This window comes from Meleagris gallopavo, chromosome 1 (assembly GCF_905368555.1).
Source record: "Meleagris gallopavo chromosome 1, MGAL_WU_HG_1.1, whole genome shotgun sequence".
Taxonomy (NCBI): Eukaryota; Metazoa; Chordata; class Aves; order Galliformes; family Phasianidae; genus Meleagris; species Meleagris gallopavo.
This window is the reverse complement of record NC_139404.1, coordinates 96,771,751-96,789,184: the sequence shown is the minus strand read 5'-3', so window position 1 is coordinate 96,789,184 and position 17,434 is coordinate 96,771,751. Positions and strand designations below refer to the sequence as shown.

Sequence of the window (17,434 nt, the reverse complement as noted above, 5' to 3'; positions counted from 1 at the left end):
AGCTGAAATCATCTGAAGGCTTTGTCTGGCCTGATGTGGTTTTCTTCCTTTCAATTCAAACCTTAAAACTTCTGCTAACGCCAGAAAGTAAGGTCAGAATTGCTTTTGGCAGTACACAGCCTAACATAACAACAGGGAAAAAAAGCATAGCCAGCAGATTGAGAGAGGTGATCCTGTCACTCTACTCTGTGCTGGTGAGACTTCACCTGGAGTACTGTGTCTAGAGTGAAGTCTGTGAGTTGTTGATATGAGAGAGACGTAGATCCGTTGGAACGTGTTCAGAGGAGGGCTACAGAAATCCAAGGGATGGAACAGCTCTCCTATGAGGACAGGCTGAGAGCTGGGACTGTTCAGACTAGAGAACAGAAGACTGCAGGGTAACCTGATAGCGGCCTTTCAGTATCTAAAGATGGACTATAAGAAAGGACTATTGTGACAGGACATGGAGAAATTATTTCAAACTAAAAGAGGGGAGATTTAAGTTGATATAAAGAAGGAATGTTTACAAGTAAGGGTGATGAGACAGTGGAACAGGATGCTCTGAGAGGTGGTGGGTGCCCTATTCCTGGAGACATCCAAGGTCGGGCTGGACAGGGCTCTGAGCAACCTGATCTAGCCCTAGATGTCCCTGTTTATTGCAGGGATTTGGACTAGGTGGCCCTTAAGGACCCCTTCTAACTCAAACGGTTTTATAAATCTATGAAAAGGCTCTCCTGCCCTGTCATTTTAAAGGGTGAGTGGTGATTCTGCACACAGCAGGACTGTGGCGGCACGGTGAGGAGTGTCCTGGTTCTGGTTGCTAGGGCTCCACTTCTGCAGTGCCTTGGAGTCTCTGGAAAAGTCTGGCAACAACCTTTCAAACTGCAACGTGATCCCCAGTGTGCCCTCTCCTGATTCAGCTTTTTAAAAGCAGTAGGCTATCTTTTCCATGTTTAAAATCTCTTAGAGTAGGTAGGTCCCATCAACAAGTGAACAGTATGCCAAGCTGTTGGGAAGGAGTCGGTGTTTGCTTTCTCAAAGTGATATCCTGTGATCATAGGGAAAGTGGTTTCCATGAATTTATTATTTTAAAAAAAGGGGGAAAAAAAAAAAAAAAAAAAGGCATGTTGATTCATAAATTCTCTAGTGTGCAACTGTGGAATATTCACCTGTTGCTGAATTTTGCTCTGTAATCTAATTATTCTTGCACTTTTTTCTCTCTCTTTTTTTTTCTTTTTTTTTTTTTTTTTAATAAAAGGGAGAGGAAATCTTCAGAATGCCTTTACAGACTAAATAAAATCCGTGAAGAGGTCTCAGCTGCTCCATTCCTCTCAGTAGATTTCAGAAGTAAAGCAGGGATTTAGCAAAACACTTAATACTGGCTTCTCTTAAAGTACATGCTTAAGTGCCTTTGAAGTAGCTCCACATTTGTGCTGCTGTATGCATTTGGTGCAGTGGGTTGTTGAATCATGCCTCTTTTACTGCTTGTAACCTTAGCAAAAAGTAAACAGAAGTGCTTGTACCACCACTCTGAATACATCCTTCCTGTCTGCTAAAGTCCAAGGAACGGAGCTCAGAACACAATAAATAATTGTGGGACAGCCATTTTTCCTTTCTACACTCATATTCAGTCTACTGAAAAATTCTGCTGCAATTTCCATTCTTAGTGCGTGTAGGAATCTTTGTGTAGAACTTAATTTCATTGTGCACTGCAGCATCTCACTACAGACAGCTTGTAAGAATGCAGAATCATCTGAAATCCTGTTTTAGGTGCTTGCTCAGTGCTGTTATTGAAGCGGTTAAACAATTTAAAGTCTTTAATATATTTATCCCCGTTGTATTTTTGATGTTTGCATCTATTATTTTACTCCATCTGTGTAAAATAGGATACAGAAAAGTAAAACCAGAAGTCATTCAGCCTGCCTGAAGCACAGCAAGTAACCAAAACCCCAGGATCACAAGCTGCTACTGTATTCCCTAGATTCCTCGAATGAGCAATGATGAAAATGACCATCTGAAACACTGCTTGATGTGGCGGGCTGTAGCTGTTTTGGGAATATGAGAATGGGGTAGGCTGTGAGCTATAGTGGGAGACTTAGAAATACTAGCCAGAGATATCAGTTAAACATGTTTACAGTGACAATGTAAATCACTACCTGTTTTTAATTTATTAAATAGTAGCAACTCAGTGTCTATTGGTTAATTGCAGAATGGCTGTTTTAGCATTTCCAGGTAAGTTTTGCAGCAGAGGCATTTATTAATTGAAAGAACTTTTTTTAAGAGTTGCTTTTGTTTTCTCAAAGTGACATCCCACAATCATAGGGAAAGAGTTTGATTTCCATTAATTTATTGTAAGAAAAGGCGTGCTGATTCACAGATTCTCTGGAAGAATTCATCTGTTGCTCAATTGTGCTCTCTCATCAGATTACTTTTTCTCTTTGGTATTTAAAAAAAAAAATTGGAAGGGGAACCTTCAGAATGCCTTGACAGCCTGAATCAAGTCTGTGAAGTGGACTCAGCTGCGGCATTCATCTCAAGAGACTTCTGATATAAAGCAGGGATTTAGCAATATACTATACATAACTATGTGTGTGTATACGTATATATGTGTGTGTGTGTCAGCAAAAAGATGTTGGCTCAGATGTTTTTGTTTTAACCTAGAAGGGTTTGTTCTCCGATTTAATTATCTTTTGTGGCAGTAATACTTCATGTTAACCAAAGGATCTCAGAGTTTATTGTTATCTTGCCACTGAAATCTTTGCAACTACCAAGTATATCTGTAGTTAGCAAACAAAGAACTCTCGATAACTGCAAAAGTAAAATTAATATTCTGGACATCCATGATTTCTACAGTTGAGTGTATGTTTTAATATTCTCTTATCTTCCTCACTCTGCTTACAGATTCTCCCTGGGCACTTTTTAAAAGGCTGTAGGACTGATTTCCCATGGTATGCTCCACTTTTGGAGTGTCTCCCTAGGTTACAGCATTTGTGTTGTGAGTCGTGCTGCTGCTTTAGTTCTGTCTAGGTAAACATGACTTAATGAGCTGTGATTGGTGTGTGGTTGTGGAGGTTCTGAAAATAGCCTCTGCAAAACAAGCGTTTTATTTGTAGAATACGAGAATCTGTGAAGAAGGAGTTGAAACAACAAAAAATGGTTCACGCACAGTCATTGCCTGGTCAAGAAAGCATCTCAAATTTAATTTATCAGTTCTTTCACTATAGTTAAATATAATTCTAGAGATTCAGAGACATTAGACACATAACATCCCCCTTCTCTTCCTTCTTTTTTTTTTTTTTTACATTCTATTTTTATTTCTTTATTTCAGATAATTTCTGGAATTATATTTATTGGACACTTTCAGGGAAACTCTTTTGTTTAGTCGATATGTTTTGAAAAGGTTACTGAATGATTGTGTCCAGCTAAACATTAATTCCCAAAGCTGGCTCTGATTCCATATGACCACACATCAGATCAGAGAGTGGAAGATAAGCATACCAGGTTCAAAACTTGCAAGAAATGCGTAGCTGTGAGATTGTTTTCAAACAGTTTAATTTACTACCAAGCTTCTAGTCACAAATAAGGTATAGGTTTGGAGATTTTTTTTTTTTTAATGTGATTTCCGTTCTTGCTGGATGACTTCATATTTGCATGTTGCACATTGGTCCAGCAGGACTTTTTAATGCTATAGTAGCCATTGTGATACTAGATCAGTGCAGCCTCTTTAGAGGGGTTAGTGATGTCCTTTTCCTTGTGTTATATGCCTTTCAGATTTCATTCTCTTCAGTGAAAGCTCCTTTGCATCAATCAGACTTCAGTAAAATTATGAATATTTCCTTGCCCTTGAGGAATTTCTAACATGCAAGCAAACAAACAAAAAAAAGCAGATAAAAGTGGCAAGCTGCTGTCTAGAGTACCTGAACATAAACTATACTGGTTACAAGTGTCATCTCTTGCAGTAGTCTTTTTGAGTACCTAAGGAATTCACATAAATGCATTGTATTTTTAAAAATTAATTTTATTTTTTGAATTTCTTGTAGCTGTGAATAGTGATAACTTCCCAAATACCAGCTTAACATAGAGTACACTGGCTTGGGGCTTTAGCTTTAAGGTGATCTGCAGTGTATGATAGTGAAAAAAATGCAATTTTATTTTCTTAAGCACAAAGCAGGATATCAAATGCTACTTACTCCTGTATAAGAACAGCATGCTGTGAGCTTAATTGCCTTTTGAAATGTGAAAATGTATCTGCAGATAAACTGTTTGGTTTTGGAAGCTGGAGAACTTTATTTCCTGGATAAAGCGTATTTCCAAATATTTAAGAAAATAAACTTAGCTGTATAGATATTGCACTTGCTGGATGCTTGACATATTCATGAGAAGCATTATGTATGAGCTATATTTTTTTTTTCAAGGACTTGCTGTTTATTATATTTGAACCTTTGCAAAAGTCAATGGATTTTGAGGGAACAGTGAGATCATAGGTAATTTGTGAGAGAAATACTGACTCCCAAGAATGAGCTACCAACTTTCAATTCATTGTTTAGATACATGGATATACTCATTTACAATTGTAAATTCACATTGCAACACACTACAATGTGTTGCTGGTGTTTTAGTTCTTTGGGTTTGGGGTTGTTTTTTTTTTTTGTTTACTTGTTTATTTTGAATAGTTTGTGGAACTTCCTTAAATGACTCGAAGTCTACTAAGAATGTATTTGTACAGGAGTGTATATAAGGTATTAGCATTATGGCTGTGTAGCTGTTGTTTTAATTCCATACTTTTTTCAGATCTGATATTTTTCTAACTTCTAGTTGCCTGTAGCTTTTGAATTAAAAAAAAAAAAGCCTCTGAGAAATCAATCATAAAGCATTCATTCACTTTAAGGATGCATGGCTTTCACCTTTGTATATCCTTCTAAAAACTTGTATTTACAAGTTTAAACATGCTTTTAATCTGTGAAAGAAAATTGCAGAGCTAGCTATGTTGAAAGGCACTTAGCTGTGTTCATACTGAATATTAATGCCTATGTAGAACTGGAAGAGAAAAGAAGTAGGCATGTGTGGTATAATGATCTCAGTATTGAACTGCGTTAACTGTGTGAACTGTTCATGCTACCATTGACCAGTGTAAAACTAAGAGATACGTGTAGCGTAAGAGCCATTGTGTTTTTTAAAACTACACTTTATAGCATACTGCCTCATCCAAGTAAGTATAAAGATGTTCTACATGAATGACTTCGAAAACAAAAAGACTTCAAAGAAGGCCTGCTTCTTCACCAGTTTACACTGAATGCATGGAAAGAGTGTAAAAGTAAATATTTTTCAATGAAAATCTGCCAGGAACATGTTAATAATCACCTTTTTCTCCACTCTTATTGCTTGACTCTTCTAATTACTTAATGGTAGTTGGGAGTTGGAAGATCAGAAATATGCTCATATGTGTTGCAGCTTATTCTGGTATTTGAAAAGAAATTCAGCATGAGCCTGAACACTGACTCTTAGGAATATATATTTTTCCCATAATTTTCTTTTACTGTGGTACTGTTCATGCCATGTGTATTCACATGCTAGCATAAAAATATTGATGAAACTGTGAGGTAGAATCCCGTGTAAATTTTTCTAAGCAGTATTTTGACTTTTTCTTTCATGGTTGCTAGTTCTTATTTTGAGCTGTAGAACAGAGGAATTCAATGATCATTTCTCGTAGCTACACTTAGAATAGTTCACTTTAGCTTAGATTTTACATAATGCTTTCTGTCTCAGAATCATTTTTACAGAGTTCTTCAAATTAGGTGCCATAGACTCATTGCGTTACTCAATTATTAATTTCTTCTGGAGTGTGATTATTGCTTATACATCTCGGATCTCTAGAACAGTATGTGGAAAAAAAAATCTCAGTTTATTTAGATCTTACCCTAATTCTTTTTCTTGACCACTGTTTTTTGTTTTTTGTTTTTTTTTTCCACTTAGGTATTCTATTGCTTGATGGAGATGGAAAAAGATGGAAATCAAACTAGCTTCCTGGAGAAAGCTGAAGAAAGCAAATACGTAATGGAACTTTTCTACCTTAGAAGTGTGTTTTGAGCGCTCTTCCTAGACATCCTTCATAAATATCGTAAATATTCTATATATCAACACAGGGACATGATTGAAAATCTGGTTTATCAAACAAGATACACTGGAAGAAACCTGCCTGGAATGTGACTGTGTTGTTTCTGAAAGTTTGTGAGAAAACGCTGTAGACATCTATCTATTATTTATTAACTCTGCATCTCAGTTCAGCTGCAGCAAACTAGTCTTTGAAGTGAATAGAAACAGAGCCCTTTTGGATACTTTTATTGAACATGACTCATGGAGAAGAGCTTGGCTCTGAGATGCACCAGGATTCTGTTGTTCTAACTTACCTAGAGGGATTACTAATGCATCAAGCAGCAGGAGGCTCAGGTACTACAGTTGACAAAAAGTCTACTGGGCATAGTGGAGAGGATCAAAACTTTAAGATTTCTGGAAATATATTTCCCAGCTGTCAAAGTAATGGTCCAGTTCTTAACACAAGTACATATCAGGGATCTGGCATGTTGCACCTCAAAAAAGCAAGGCTGTTGCAGTCTTCTGAAGATTGGAACGCAGCAAAGAGAAGGCGGTTGTCTGATTCCATTGTAGATTTAGATGGAAAAAAGGAAGCTTTGTTAGCTGGCGTGGTTGAAAATGTGCCTAAAGGCAAACAGGATAGCACATTACTTGCCTCTTTGCTTCAGTCATTCAGCTCTAGGCTTCAGAGTGTTGCTCTGTCACAGCAGATTAGACAGAGCCTTAAGGAGCAAGGCTATTCCCTTAGCCATGATTCTTTACAGGTGGAGAAAGATTTACGGTGCTATGGTGTTGCATCCAGTCACCTGAAGACTCTACTGAAGAAGAGCAAAGCGAAGGATCAGAAGTTGGACAACAGCCTGCCTGATATAACAAAGAACCTGCCCAAAGAGAGGTTTATAGAATCTCCTCATGCAGTGCAGAGCGGACCTAAAGTAATAAATGAACCACTGTCATGTGCTGCAAGATTACAAGCTGTGGCAAGCATGGTAGAGAAACGATCTAGTCCTGCTGCTTCACCGAAGCCCAGCGTAGCATGCAGCCAACTAGCTTTACTCCTTTCAAGTGAAGCTCACTTGCAGCAGTACTCCAGGGAACATGCTTTAAAAGCACAAAATGCAAATCAAATAGCAAGTGAGAGACTTGCAGCTATGGCCAGATTACAAGAAAGTGCTCAAAAAGATATTGGCCAGTTCAGTTTAGCAAAAGGAATGACAAGCCATCTCAATGGTCAAGCCGGATCATCAACCAAAATGGTATCTAGCAAAAGCAATATGGCACCGTTTCAGAGTTCAGTGGGAATCACACATTCACCACCCAAAAACGTGGGATTCAAAAATAACTTGGAAAGGAATAATGTGAAAACCTCTCCCAGCAACAGTTTGCTCTTACATCTCCTGAAAAGCCAGAATACCACCAAACAATTAAAAGGGCATGAACAGAGTGAGAGAGCCAGCATTTTTGAAGAGAGCAGCACACCAACAACTATTGATGAGTATTCAGACAACAACCCTAGTTTTACAGATGACAGCAGTGATGACGATAGCTCCCATTCTAACTGTCTTCCTATAGACTTATCTTTTAAACAGAGGACAGACAAACCAGATGCAGGTCCACCTGCATCACTGGATAACCTGACTCAGTCCTTGCTTCATAGCTGGGATCCAAAAGTTTCTTGTCCGGAGAACAAGGAAGACAAAGACACTCCGAAGGCCTCTAAGCTGAACCCCCATCAGAAAGTAACACTACTTCAGCTGTTACTTGGGCATAAGAGTGAAGAAAAAGTAGACAAAAGTAATGATCCTCAGGGACCACACAGTGCTGCTGATGTGGCAAAATTCACTGTACAGACTGGTAAAAGGACTCCTGTTACTGACAGTCCCAATGCAAATCGAATGACTCCACTAAACACTCCGCCTTTGCTTGCTTCTGCAAAAGCAGACTCTCCCATAAATCTCTCTCACCAATCATTAGCCATCAAGCGTAGCTCACCACCGTATGCCTGCAGCATCCAGCCAGACAGGCTGGTGAATCCTGCATCTAAACATTTGATAGATCTTTCAAAAAGCAAAGAAATTCAAGGAGCTAAACTGAGCAGAAATGACAGTCCACAAAACTCTTCGGCTTTCAGTGCCAGCAAACTGTTGCAGAATCTTGCTCAGTGTGGTATGCAAACTTCCATGTCAAGTGAAGAACAAAGATCTGGCAAACATCTGCTAGTGGGGAACACAGATAAACCTGTAGGCTTGATTGATAGATTGAACAGCCCTCTGCTTACAAATAAATTAAGTACGCACGAAGAAAATAACAAAATATTGAGTTGTCAGCCTGTACCCACTGAACAAGGACTTCCAGGCTCGGAAATAGAAAATCTCCTTGAAAGGCGTACTGTCCTTCAGCTGCTTCTGGGAACTCCCAATAAAGGTAAAAATGAAAAGAAAGAGAGGGTGCTTTTAAGAGATGAAAGTTCTCAGGAACAGAGAGATAAGGCTTTGAATGAGCAAATATTGACAGTGAAAATAAAAACTGAACCATCTGAAGAATCAAATGTCCCTTATAATTCAAATGCACAACAAATAAGAGAGTGCAAGGGTAACAAATTTCAAGGATTTGTTCATTCGCTACAGAGAAATACAGCTTCTTCTCCAGCATCTGAGGAGATGAAGTCTGAGCCTCTTTCACCTCAAGATTTTTCTTTTTCCAAAAATGGCCTGCTAAGTAGATTGCTGACACAGAATCAAGACAGTTACCCTGCAGATGAGCTGGACAGAAGTCACCAAAACAGTGAGCTGACACACCTGGAATCAAAGAGTCTTTGCACAGTACCGAAGAAGAGGAAGCTTCACACTGAGCCTTTGGAAAGTCCGTTAAAAAAGATGAAAACTAATGTGTCTCATGCTGCAAACAATCATGTTTCTCCTACAGAGGCACTGTATGGGCCTTTGCTAAACCAGCAAGAACTGAAATTCGGCAGAAGTGATTCAGAATTTAAATATAGTCTAAGTCATGGTTCAAATAATGAAAGTGATAATAGGAGTTGGTCTAGAGATAGTAAAGGCTTTAATGTGTTGAAACAGCTGCTTCTCTCAGAAAACTGTGAGAGAGACCTGTCACAACATAGGAATAACTTACTAACTGAGGGCAAGAAAAAAGGAAACAAAAGCAATGCAACAATTAATAAACCCGAATTCAGCATTTCTTCAGTAAATGCATTAATGGGAAGTCCTGTGCAACAGAGCAATTGTGTAGATCACAGAACATTTCAGTATCCGGTAAAAAGTCCTGCCAGTTCCCCCTTCCCTGAACATTTGGGGAGACTTGAACCTGACCAGTTTAGTGTGTGTCCCATGCCCAGTGAGAAAGGTCCCATTAGATGGGTGATCACAGGTATGGACAAGAATGATTATGAAAAAGACTCTCCGAGACTGACCAAAACCAATCCGATCTTGTACTACATGTTACAGAAAGGTGGCAACTCTATTAGTAGCCAAGAAGCACATGACAAAGAAATTTGGAACGAACCATCATTTACCGATAGTTCGAGTCGTGTTACAATCAAAGAGGAGTTGACATCTGATGGAGAGCTTAAAACTCCTTTTAGTAACTTAAGAAGCCCTTACAGCAGCCATATGGGAAATAAGACCTCTCATCAACACGGTGTGAATGGAGAAGTGCATGGACTTCTGGAAAAAGTGCTAACAATCAAAAAAGAGCCAGAATAAACTACAGCCTCATCAAGGAGTTTACAATCTGTGGTTTTGAGTCTTTGTTTAAAAAAAAAAAAAAGAAAAAAAAAACATTAAAAAAGAGTACGAACTTGACTACTGTAAAAATTGAGCATGATTTTAGAAAAGCATGGTCTAATTGAAACATGTTTTCATTTGATAAACTTTTTATTTTTATGGTGATGTTATTTAAAATACATGTAGATAAAATTTGCTTTACTATAGATTGTCACGAGGAAATTAGAAAGGTTGTAATTTGTACAAGACATTTCTGTATGCATCAAATTAAGTTATGAGTACTCTTTGATCAGAGTCTTACTTGGATTTGCAAGTCTTTGGTATAACATAAAGTGTAAGAGTACAGCCTAGGTGGTGGTAATGCTGCGTTTCCTCCCTTTCCTGTAAAATAATCCTTATTTTTTTGGAAGCCTGAGCATAGAGACAGTGTACTTTTCTTGGAATGTTTAATATGCTTTGTGAAATTTTATGAATAACTTCAAAGAAATGGAGCAGTCCGTCCAAGGTATTAATTCATCATGTTGGAAAAACCCATGTCAGTGTTAATAATCGAATTGCACTGAAATGTAATTTTTAGTGCTTCCAAAGTTTTTATTGTTATTTTTAAATCTTGTTTATGGTCCTGACAGAATAGTGGTGTAAAATCTGTTTTTCTTCCTTGCCCTGCTTTTGACAAAGGCCTTCCTCAGAATCCTTAGCCATTGTTATGAGTTCCTAGCTACAATTAAGAGTTTGTTCTAGGTTTTTGTATAAAAAGCAAATTTTCATATATCGTGCAAGTATCAGATCAGTCTTCTGTCAGTACATTCCTGTCACTTCCCTCCTTGAAAAGGGAAAGTCAAAATGCCTCTTGGAGTACTGTGTTTCATCAAGCATTGCACGTAGATTTGGTGAGGAAAATGGTGGATAGTTTGTGAGCCAGATAGTCAGATTGTTGCTTCCTGCACAAGAGAATGCCAGCTGTGCTCAAGCAGCACATCAGACTTCCACTCGAGTACAGAATAGAATTTTTCATTAAAAACGTGTTGGCCTCTTCCTATGACTAGGAGAGAGAATCCATATTCTGCCAATATTTATTACTCTCTGAACAGCTGATGCATGGTTCAATGCACTGCCTTTTCTCTGCAGAAAATCTGGTTTCAGAATAATTTTTCAGGTTGCACTGAAGATAAAATTATGGTTTTGTCATGTTTTGTAATGAATAGTGGGATATGTCTCAGAAATCCTCCTCTGCCCTTTTTGTCAATCCCCACCTGTGCTGTAATTTGTAACATCTGGCAATATCAGTCTGAGATGGGAGTAACTGAAAATTGTGGTCAAAGCTGAGACACCTTAGAAGAATTGCTGACTGGGGAAGTGCCAAGCAGCACTATTAATGCTGTCAGTGTTAACTCCATTTGGAGCCCTTACTACTCATGGGAGAGGAAGAGGACGAAATCTGGCTCCTCTAAATTATGCACATTAATAGTTTGGCTGAACTTTTTACTCCCCTGAAAAAAATGTTCTCTGTAGTTTCCAGTATCATTTCTAATTCCCTGTGTTATCAGAAAACAGCTTAGCAGTTGGTTTGCACAGATAATGAAAGCCACACTTGTGTTTTAGTATTGACCATTTTCACCAAGGAGAGCTGATGACATGACAAAACCGCTATTTCTTCTTTTCAGCTCATGTTTGCAGAGATGAGTGATGGGACATTTTGCTCTTTTCCTGTCTGCTTTTGTTGCAGAGGCCCTTTCTCAGGCCTTCTGGCTTACTTAGGCAGAGAGAGCAAGCAGTTGTCCCCTTCTCCTCTGCCCACCGCCCGGGGTCCCTTCTTTGTATTGCAGTCTCTGCTGAAAGGGACTTCTGTCTGCCAGCTGGAAAATGCACCACAATTCTGTGAGGCCTCCTGTGGATACCTTCTTTTTGGGAACACAAATGTTCGGCAGTATCCAGTATAAAACATTCCCCCTGGTTTATATGAGAAGTAACAGAGCAACTTAAAGATATATTTTTATGTTATTTGGGTGAAGCGTAATATATTAATGGGCTGTAGAAAGAAGATTTATATTTTAAAACCTTCACGCAAATCTAATATCATTTTAAATGTCATTGTCTGACGTATAATATAGAAATAAATTTTGTCTTTAATATTTGCATTTATAAGTGGCCCGATGACTATTCAAATGTCTCCTAGAGTAATCATTAACGAGATAAAGTATATTTTGCATTGACAGTAGAAATGAATTCTTTTTGTATGAGTCAACCCAACAGAAATATTTTAAAAAAGATGGTATTTGTTCCATCTGTTAAATGTCTCTTAAAGTCTTAATTGATTATTTTTCTTGAAACAACATGTAAATAGCTAGGAAATATATACAATAGAGAATAATAGATGATCCCCAGAGTAAATACAGGGCTATAATTTACTTGAAGGGCTCCTCAAAATGCGACTTCAGTGGACGTGAATGAATGAATGTGTTTTGTAAAACGAAGTTCTGGAGAAAAGTAGAAGAAAAAGTCTAACTAACCATAATGAAAAGTAACGTTGGAGTCTAGGAGCGTGCTTACCTATGTATTTATTCTATGGTAGTCTATTGTTGTAATATATACTTTTGAACATTTAGTTTTTAAAGTGTTATAAAACATTTAAGTTAAAATGTTAAGTTTGACCAGTTAATGATTTAGCTTTCTTTTAAATGGAGTTAATGAAAGGGTATTGCAATTCTCACAGATGTCAGTAAATTATAAAACACAAGAATTTAATTTCAGGTCACAAAGTTCATAAAAGAATCTTGCCTGTTGTGGACATTACAATCTGAAAGCAGTGTACAGCATAAAGATGAGGCCTGCTAACTTAATGCTGCTCTCCAGTTAGCTGCTAAGAGGGCAACAGTCTTCTATGCTCAATTCTCCAGTGGCACTGATGTTACTGCTCCCTAGGAAAGAGAGTTCTTTTTCAAAATCTGCCCCATCCACACTTACAGCCTTTAAACCTGAGGACTGAAGACTTTTCCATCATTTTTTAATCTTATAGCAATGGGATGGGTGAGTAAAAAGGAGTCCCCATTGTCATGCTTGGGGAGTTTTCCCTCTCAGTTGTTCCACCAAAAAAGGGAGATACGGGAGTTGGCTTTGCTGCACCAGCAGAAGGATCAGTCAGGTTTGGCCACATTTTTCCAGGCAACTCAAAATATCCTTGATTTCCCCCAGTCCCTGTGGGATGAGTGAGAAACCAAGGACGTCTGCTGAGTAATGCTTGGTGACCTCAGCAACACCAATCTCCTTGGTTCAGTAGATACTTACTGCTAGGATACGCATTTCAGCTGTCCCCGAAATGCTCCCCTCAGTCTGTGAGAGTGGAAGCTTCAAAGATAGGTCTGCTAGCTCAGGAGGGTGATATTTCAGCTAGGTCTTCAGACAGTGGGCTTGAAGAGCCCACACGAGCTCACCGTCGGGCGAGAGAGGAGATGACACTGCATCTGTAAATGGATGAGACCTCTGGGGGAAAGCTGCCTCCACCTCATGGAGCAGTGAAGAAGCGAGTTAGGAATGTGTACGCTACTTAAAGTTGTAGCTGCATCCCCTTGGGACTTGTACCAGAGTCAACTTTAACATTCTGTAACTCAGAACAGCTGCAGTGGCAGCAGCTGGGTTGCCAAGTGCCCCGTGCCTTGGTCGAGGTTGGACCTACAGGCCGCTTCATCTGCTGTGTTAGTGTAGCACTCAGGCTAGGCAGATTTGGGGTTTGACTTGTAATTGCCACACAGTTATGCCTTTTGTTTCCAGAGGGAAGTGTAAGGGACTGAGAGAACCAGATTTCCAACATCTCCGCTGCCAAACGTGAGGAAATGACAGGAAGGTGACACACGACCACAGAATCAGAGCTGTGTTGCTAGAGGGCTTCTGCACTGATACCACTTAATCTGTCAGCGCAGTTTGAGAAGTTTATAACCATTGTAAGATCAAAAGGGAATTCAGCCATAACTTTCACTTTTCTTAGCCATTTGCTCTTAGTAATGTTTTTAAATTTTTAATTTACGAATCTTTTTAAAAGAAAGAAATGAGTGGTTTAAATTTACCCTGTTAAATGTTGGTGAAAGTATTACAGCTCTCATTGACGTCAGTGACATGATATTACCAGTTTGTTCTCTGCCACATCTTACAGAGGAGTAAGCTGGTAAGTATATATTATATATATTTATATATAATGTAAATAGATTGACTTGTTACACCTACAATATGTTGAAATTGGTTTTTAAAAGGTGATGTAAATAGTGGTTTCCTTAATGAAAAGTACATATTTTGTATTGTTCTAATGCAAAGGAAAAAGAAAAAACAAAACCTTTTAATCTTTTTTGTTATGTATATTCCATGTATAAGTGTAAATAATGATCACATAGGTTTAAAAACTTTTGCATGTATGTATACAGTTGCAAGTCTGGAAGAATGTATAGAAAAATACTTTTATTTAAAGTTGTGATTACCTGCTGCATGAAAAGTGCATGGGGGACCCTGTGCATCTGTGCGTTGGCAAAAATGTCTTAACAAGTCAGGTCAGTTCAAAACACAACAGTATTCCACTTCTGGACATGACTTCTGCTGTGGTATTTTAGCTTTGTGAAAGAATGTGCTTCAAATCAAAAGGGTCTGGGAAAAAAAAAAAAATGCAAACCTACTTTTAAAACATGAAGTACTCATACAACTGTAATCAGTCATGTAAGTTCAGGATTCCATTCTGCGTAACTGAGATATTGTACCGGGACTATTCCGTTGCTGTAAAACAAAGGAATATTGATTTTCATTGTCATACATAAGGATTCGGGATTTTACCACAACCAATTTTATTGTGATGTGTTTTCAGTAATTTATCTAACTGGTCTCATTTTTTTATTAGAAGTTAATTTCCTCATGTGATGTCACAAAACTGTACATACTGCAGTGTGAAGTTTTTTTAAATCTTTCAGTGTTTACTTCCTGCAGAAGATTTGAATAAATGAGAAAAATGCATTGTCTCGATGGTTTTAAAATCTGCTTTATTTCATGGGTCATGTTGTTATCGGAGTGCTACTGGGCTCTTTGCATCAGTGCTACTAATAGACGTTTATGACAACAAACATATCTCAAGATGCTTAGAGGGGCACACTTTTCAGCAAGGCCACTGACTGGAAACACATCCGTGGAGTTGGAAATGAAGCTGTTAAATCAGATTAGGAGCTTTACTTTACAAAGCTCTCTATTATGTTTTATCCAGATACCGTTCTCCTTATTAACCTGAAATCAGCAAACGTAAACTGGAAACCTTTAAATGAGAATTTTCATGAGAAAATTTGTTTAAGCAAATGTTGGAACTTCTTCAGGTTGCCTGGGCAGGGTAGAAAAGGTGTCCTTTCCAATTAAAATCTGCTTTGGCCCACATCACAAAAAGGATTTTTCAGTTGTGTTAATCTTTGGTTCTTAAGCGAATGTAGAAAAATGAACGTAACTTGTCTGTGAAGATTGTACAAAGATTCAACAGTGTACTTGTGTCATATAGTGCTGCTTTTAAGTTGGGTTATGACACTAGCACATTTGGTTGGTTGCAGCATTGGTGTAAGTGGTGTTTTTCCAGAGAATTTTTATTTGAGGATACGTAGGCACACTGTCCAGAATTGTACAGTTGCAAGCAAGCAGTTGGGTCATTAGATAACATGTCTTAGATAACAATGACAGCGATTTTCACAGATCATCCTTTGCTTTCTCATCTCTTCAGACAGAGGTAAATATGCATTGGGTTCTTTGGGAGCTTTCTGGCAAGTGTAAATCATAATCCATAAATTTAATTTAAAAACAATAATTTTAACTCCATGGAATTCGGGTAGGTTTTCATAAGGTATGTGGCTGAGCACTTCGATTCATTGGTATCAGAGATGGAATAGGATTCAGATATGGGCTGTCTTTAGGATCTGTTTGGATGTGTTGTCTTAAAGTATGTGGGAAGTGGCAACAGCACAAGGCTTGCTGGAGTTCAAGAAGTGTTTAGACATAGGGTTGATTTTGGAAGTGGTCCTGCATGCAGCCAGGAGTTTAACTTGACGATCTTTGTGGGTCCCTTCTAACTCAGGATATACATGAACCTACGTATATTGCCGCCAGAGATATTCAGCTGTGCTTTGGGGTGAAAAGATCGTTACACCTAGCTTTTACTTAGCCTCTCTCTGAGGAGTCTTGCACATATTTCAGAGATGAATGATTAAGCCAAAATACAGCCACATCAAAATGCAGTATGCCTAAGGAGCCAATCTAGTCTTCTAATACAGTGCAACTAGGAAGTAACATCTGGAGTACATGTGTCCTCGCTGGCTTACTTCATTTAGTTTTTATTCTACCAATCAAATAAAAGCAATGTGTCTTTATTTCTTATGAAGATGTCCTGGGGTAGTTTCCTTGGTGCACCTGAATATCACCTTTTTTTTTTCCTTCATTACTCTGGGTGAGTTCAGGCTCTTGTACTTTCAATATGTTTATTCAGGATGTACTGTTAACACCACATAAACCTGGTTTTATGTCTACCAGAACAAACAGGCCTATGGAGCTGAACGTATGGTATGCTAAACAGCCTTTGGAGTGATGAGAATGTTGAATGGGTGTAAATATTCTAAGAGGAACCTCACTCCAAGTAAACATTCACAACATTTGCTTAGTGATTCATAATAAACTGCTCAAAAATGCCTCAAACCGTCAGTGAACTCTTTGCAGGCAGACCCATGATTGTGCAGAATCTTCTTGATCTTTGCACAAAAGGTGCATGTGATGTTGACAGTTTATCACAAAACAGCCTTTAGATAAGGAAATGAAAGTTTTTCTTCAGAGATTTAAAAATGAGGGAAAAAAAGTAGCAACCTGATTGCACAGGACTTAGCAGTCTTATCTAATGTTCCTCAGTGAAACTCGCATTGTGGCACTAAGGATGGGTGCTGGAGTTCAATAAGGCCAGGTGCTGGGTCCTGTGCTTTGGGCATAACAACCCCTGGCAACACTACAGGCTTGGGGTAGAGTGACTGGACAACTGTGCGGAAGAAAAGGATCTGGGTTGGTTGATGCTCAGCTGAGCATGAGCCAGCAATGTGCCCAGGTGGCCAAGAAGGCCAATGGCATCCTGGGTTGTATCAGAAATAGTGCAGCCAGCAGAAGCAGGAAAGTGATCATCCCTCCGTACTCAGCACTGGAGGCTCCTCACTACAGGAAAGACATGTGAGACCAGGGAGCATGTCCAGAGAAGGGCAGTGAAACTGGTGAGGGATCTGGAGCACAGGTCTTATGAGGAGCACCTGAGGGAACTGGGGTTGAGAGAGTCTGGCTGAGAGATTCTGGAAAAGAAGAGGCTTAGGGGAGACGTTATTGCTCTCTGCAGCTACTGAAAGGAGGTTGTGGTGAGGTGGGACATCAGCCTCTTCTCCCATTAAACTAGAAGGAATAGTCTCAAGTTGTGCCAGGGAAGGTTCAGATTGGATATTAGGAAAAATTTCTTGTCTAAAAGAGTGGCCAGGAACTGAAATGGGCTGAACAAGGTGGTGGTTATCTTACTGTCCCTGGAAGTGTTCAGGAAACATGTCGATGTGATACTAAAGGACATAGTTTAGAGGGCGACATATTGGTGG

The 17,434-nt window shown here is 38.8% G+C and overlaps 1 protein-coding gene across 9 annotated transcripts in view; it reads left to right on the top strand.

Moving 5' to 3' along the window:
- NRIP1 (nuclear receptor interacting protein 1) overlaps nucleotides 1-14,809 on the top strand; it is a 70,471-nt gene extending 55,662 nt beyond the window's left edge. For all 9 annotated transcript variants that reach the window (XM_085241234.1, XM_085241198.1, XM_085241218.1 and 6 more), the window contains one exon: nucleotides 5,953-14,809. In XM_085241234.1, the coding sequence (XP_085097360.1) occupies nucleotides 6,327-9,794 (3,468 nt within the window). In that variant the 5' untranslated portion in view covers nucleotides 5,953-6,326 and the 3' untranslated portion in view covers nucleotides 9,795-14,809. The remainder of the gene's footprint in view (nucleotides 1-5,952) is intronic.
- The last annotated feature ends 2,625 nt before the right edge of the window (nucleotides 14,810-17,434 follow it).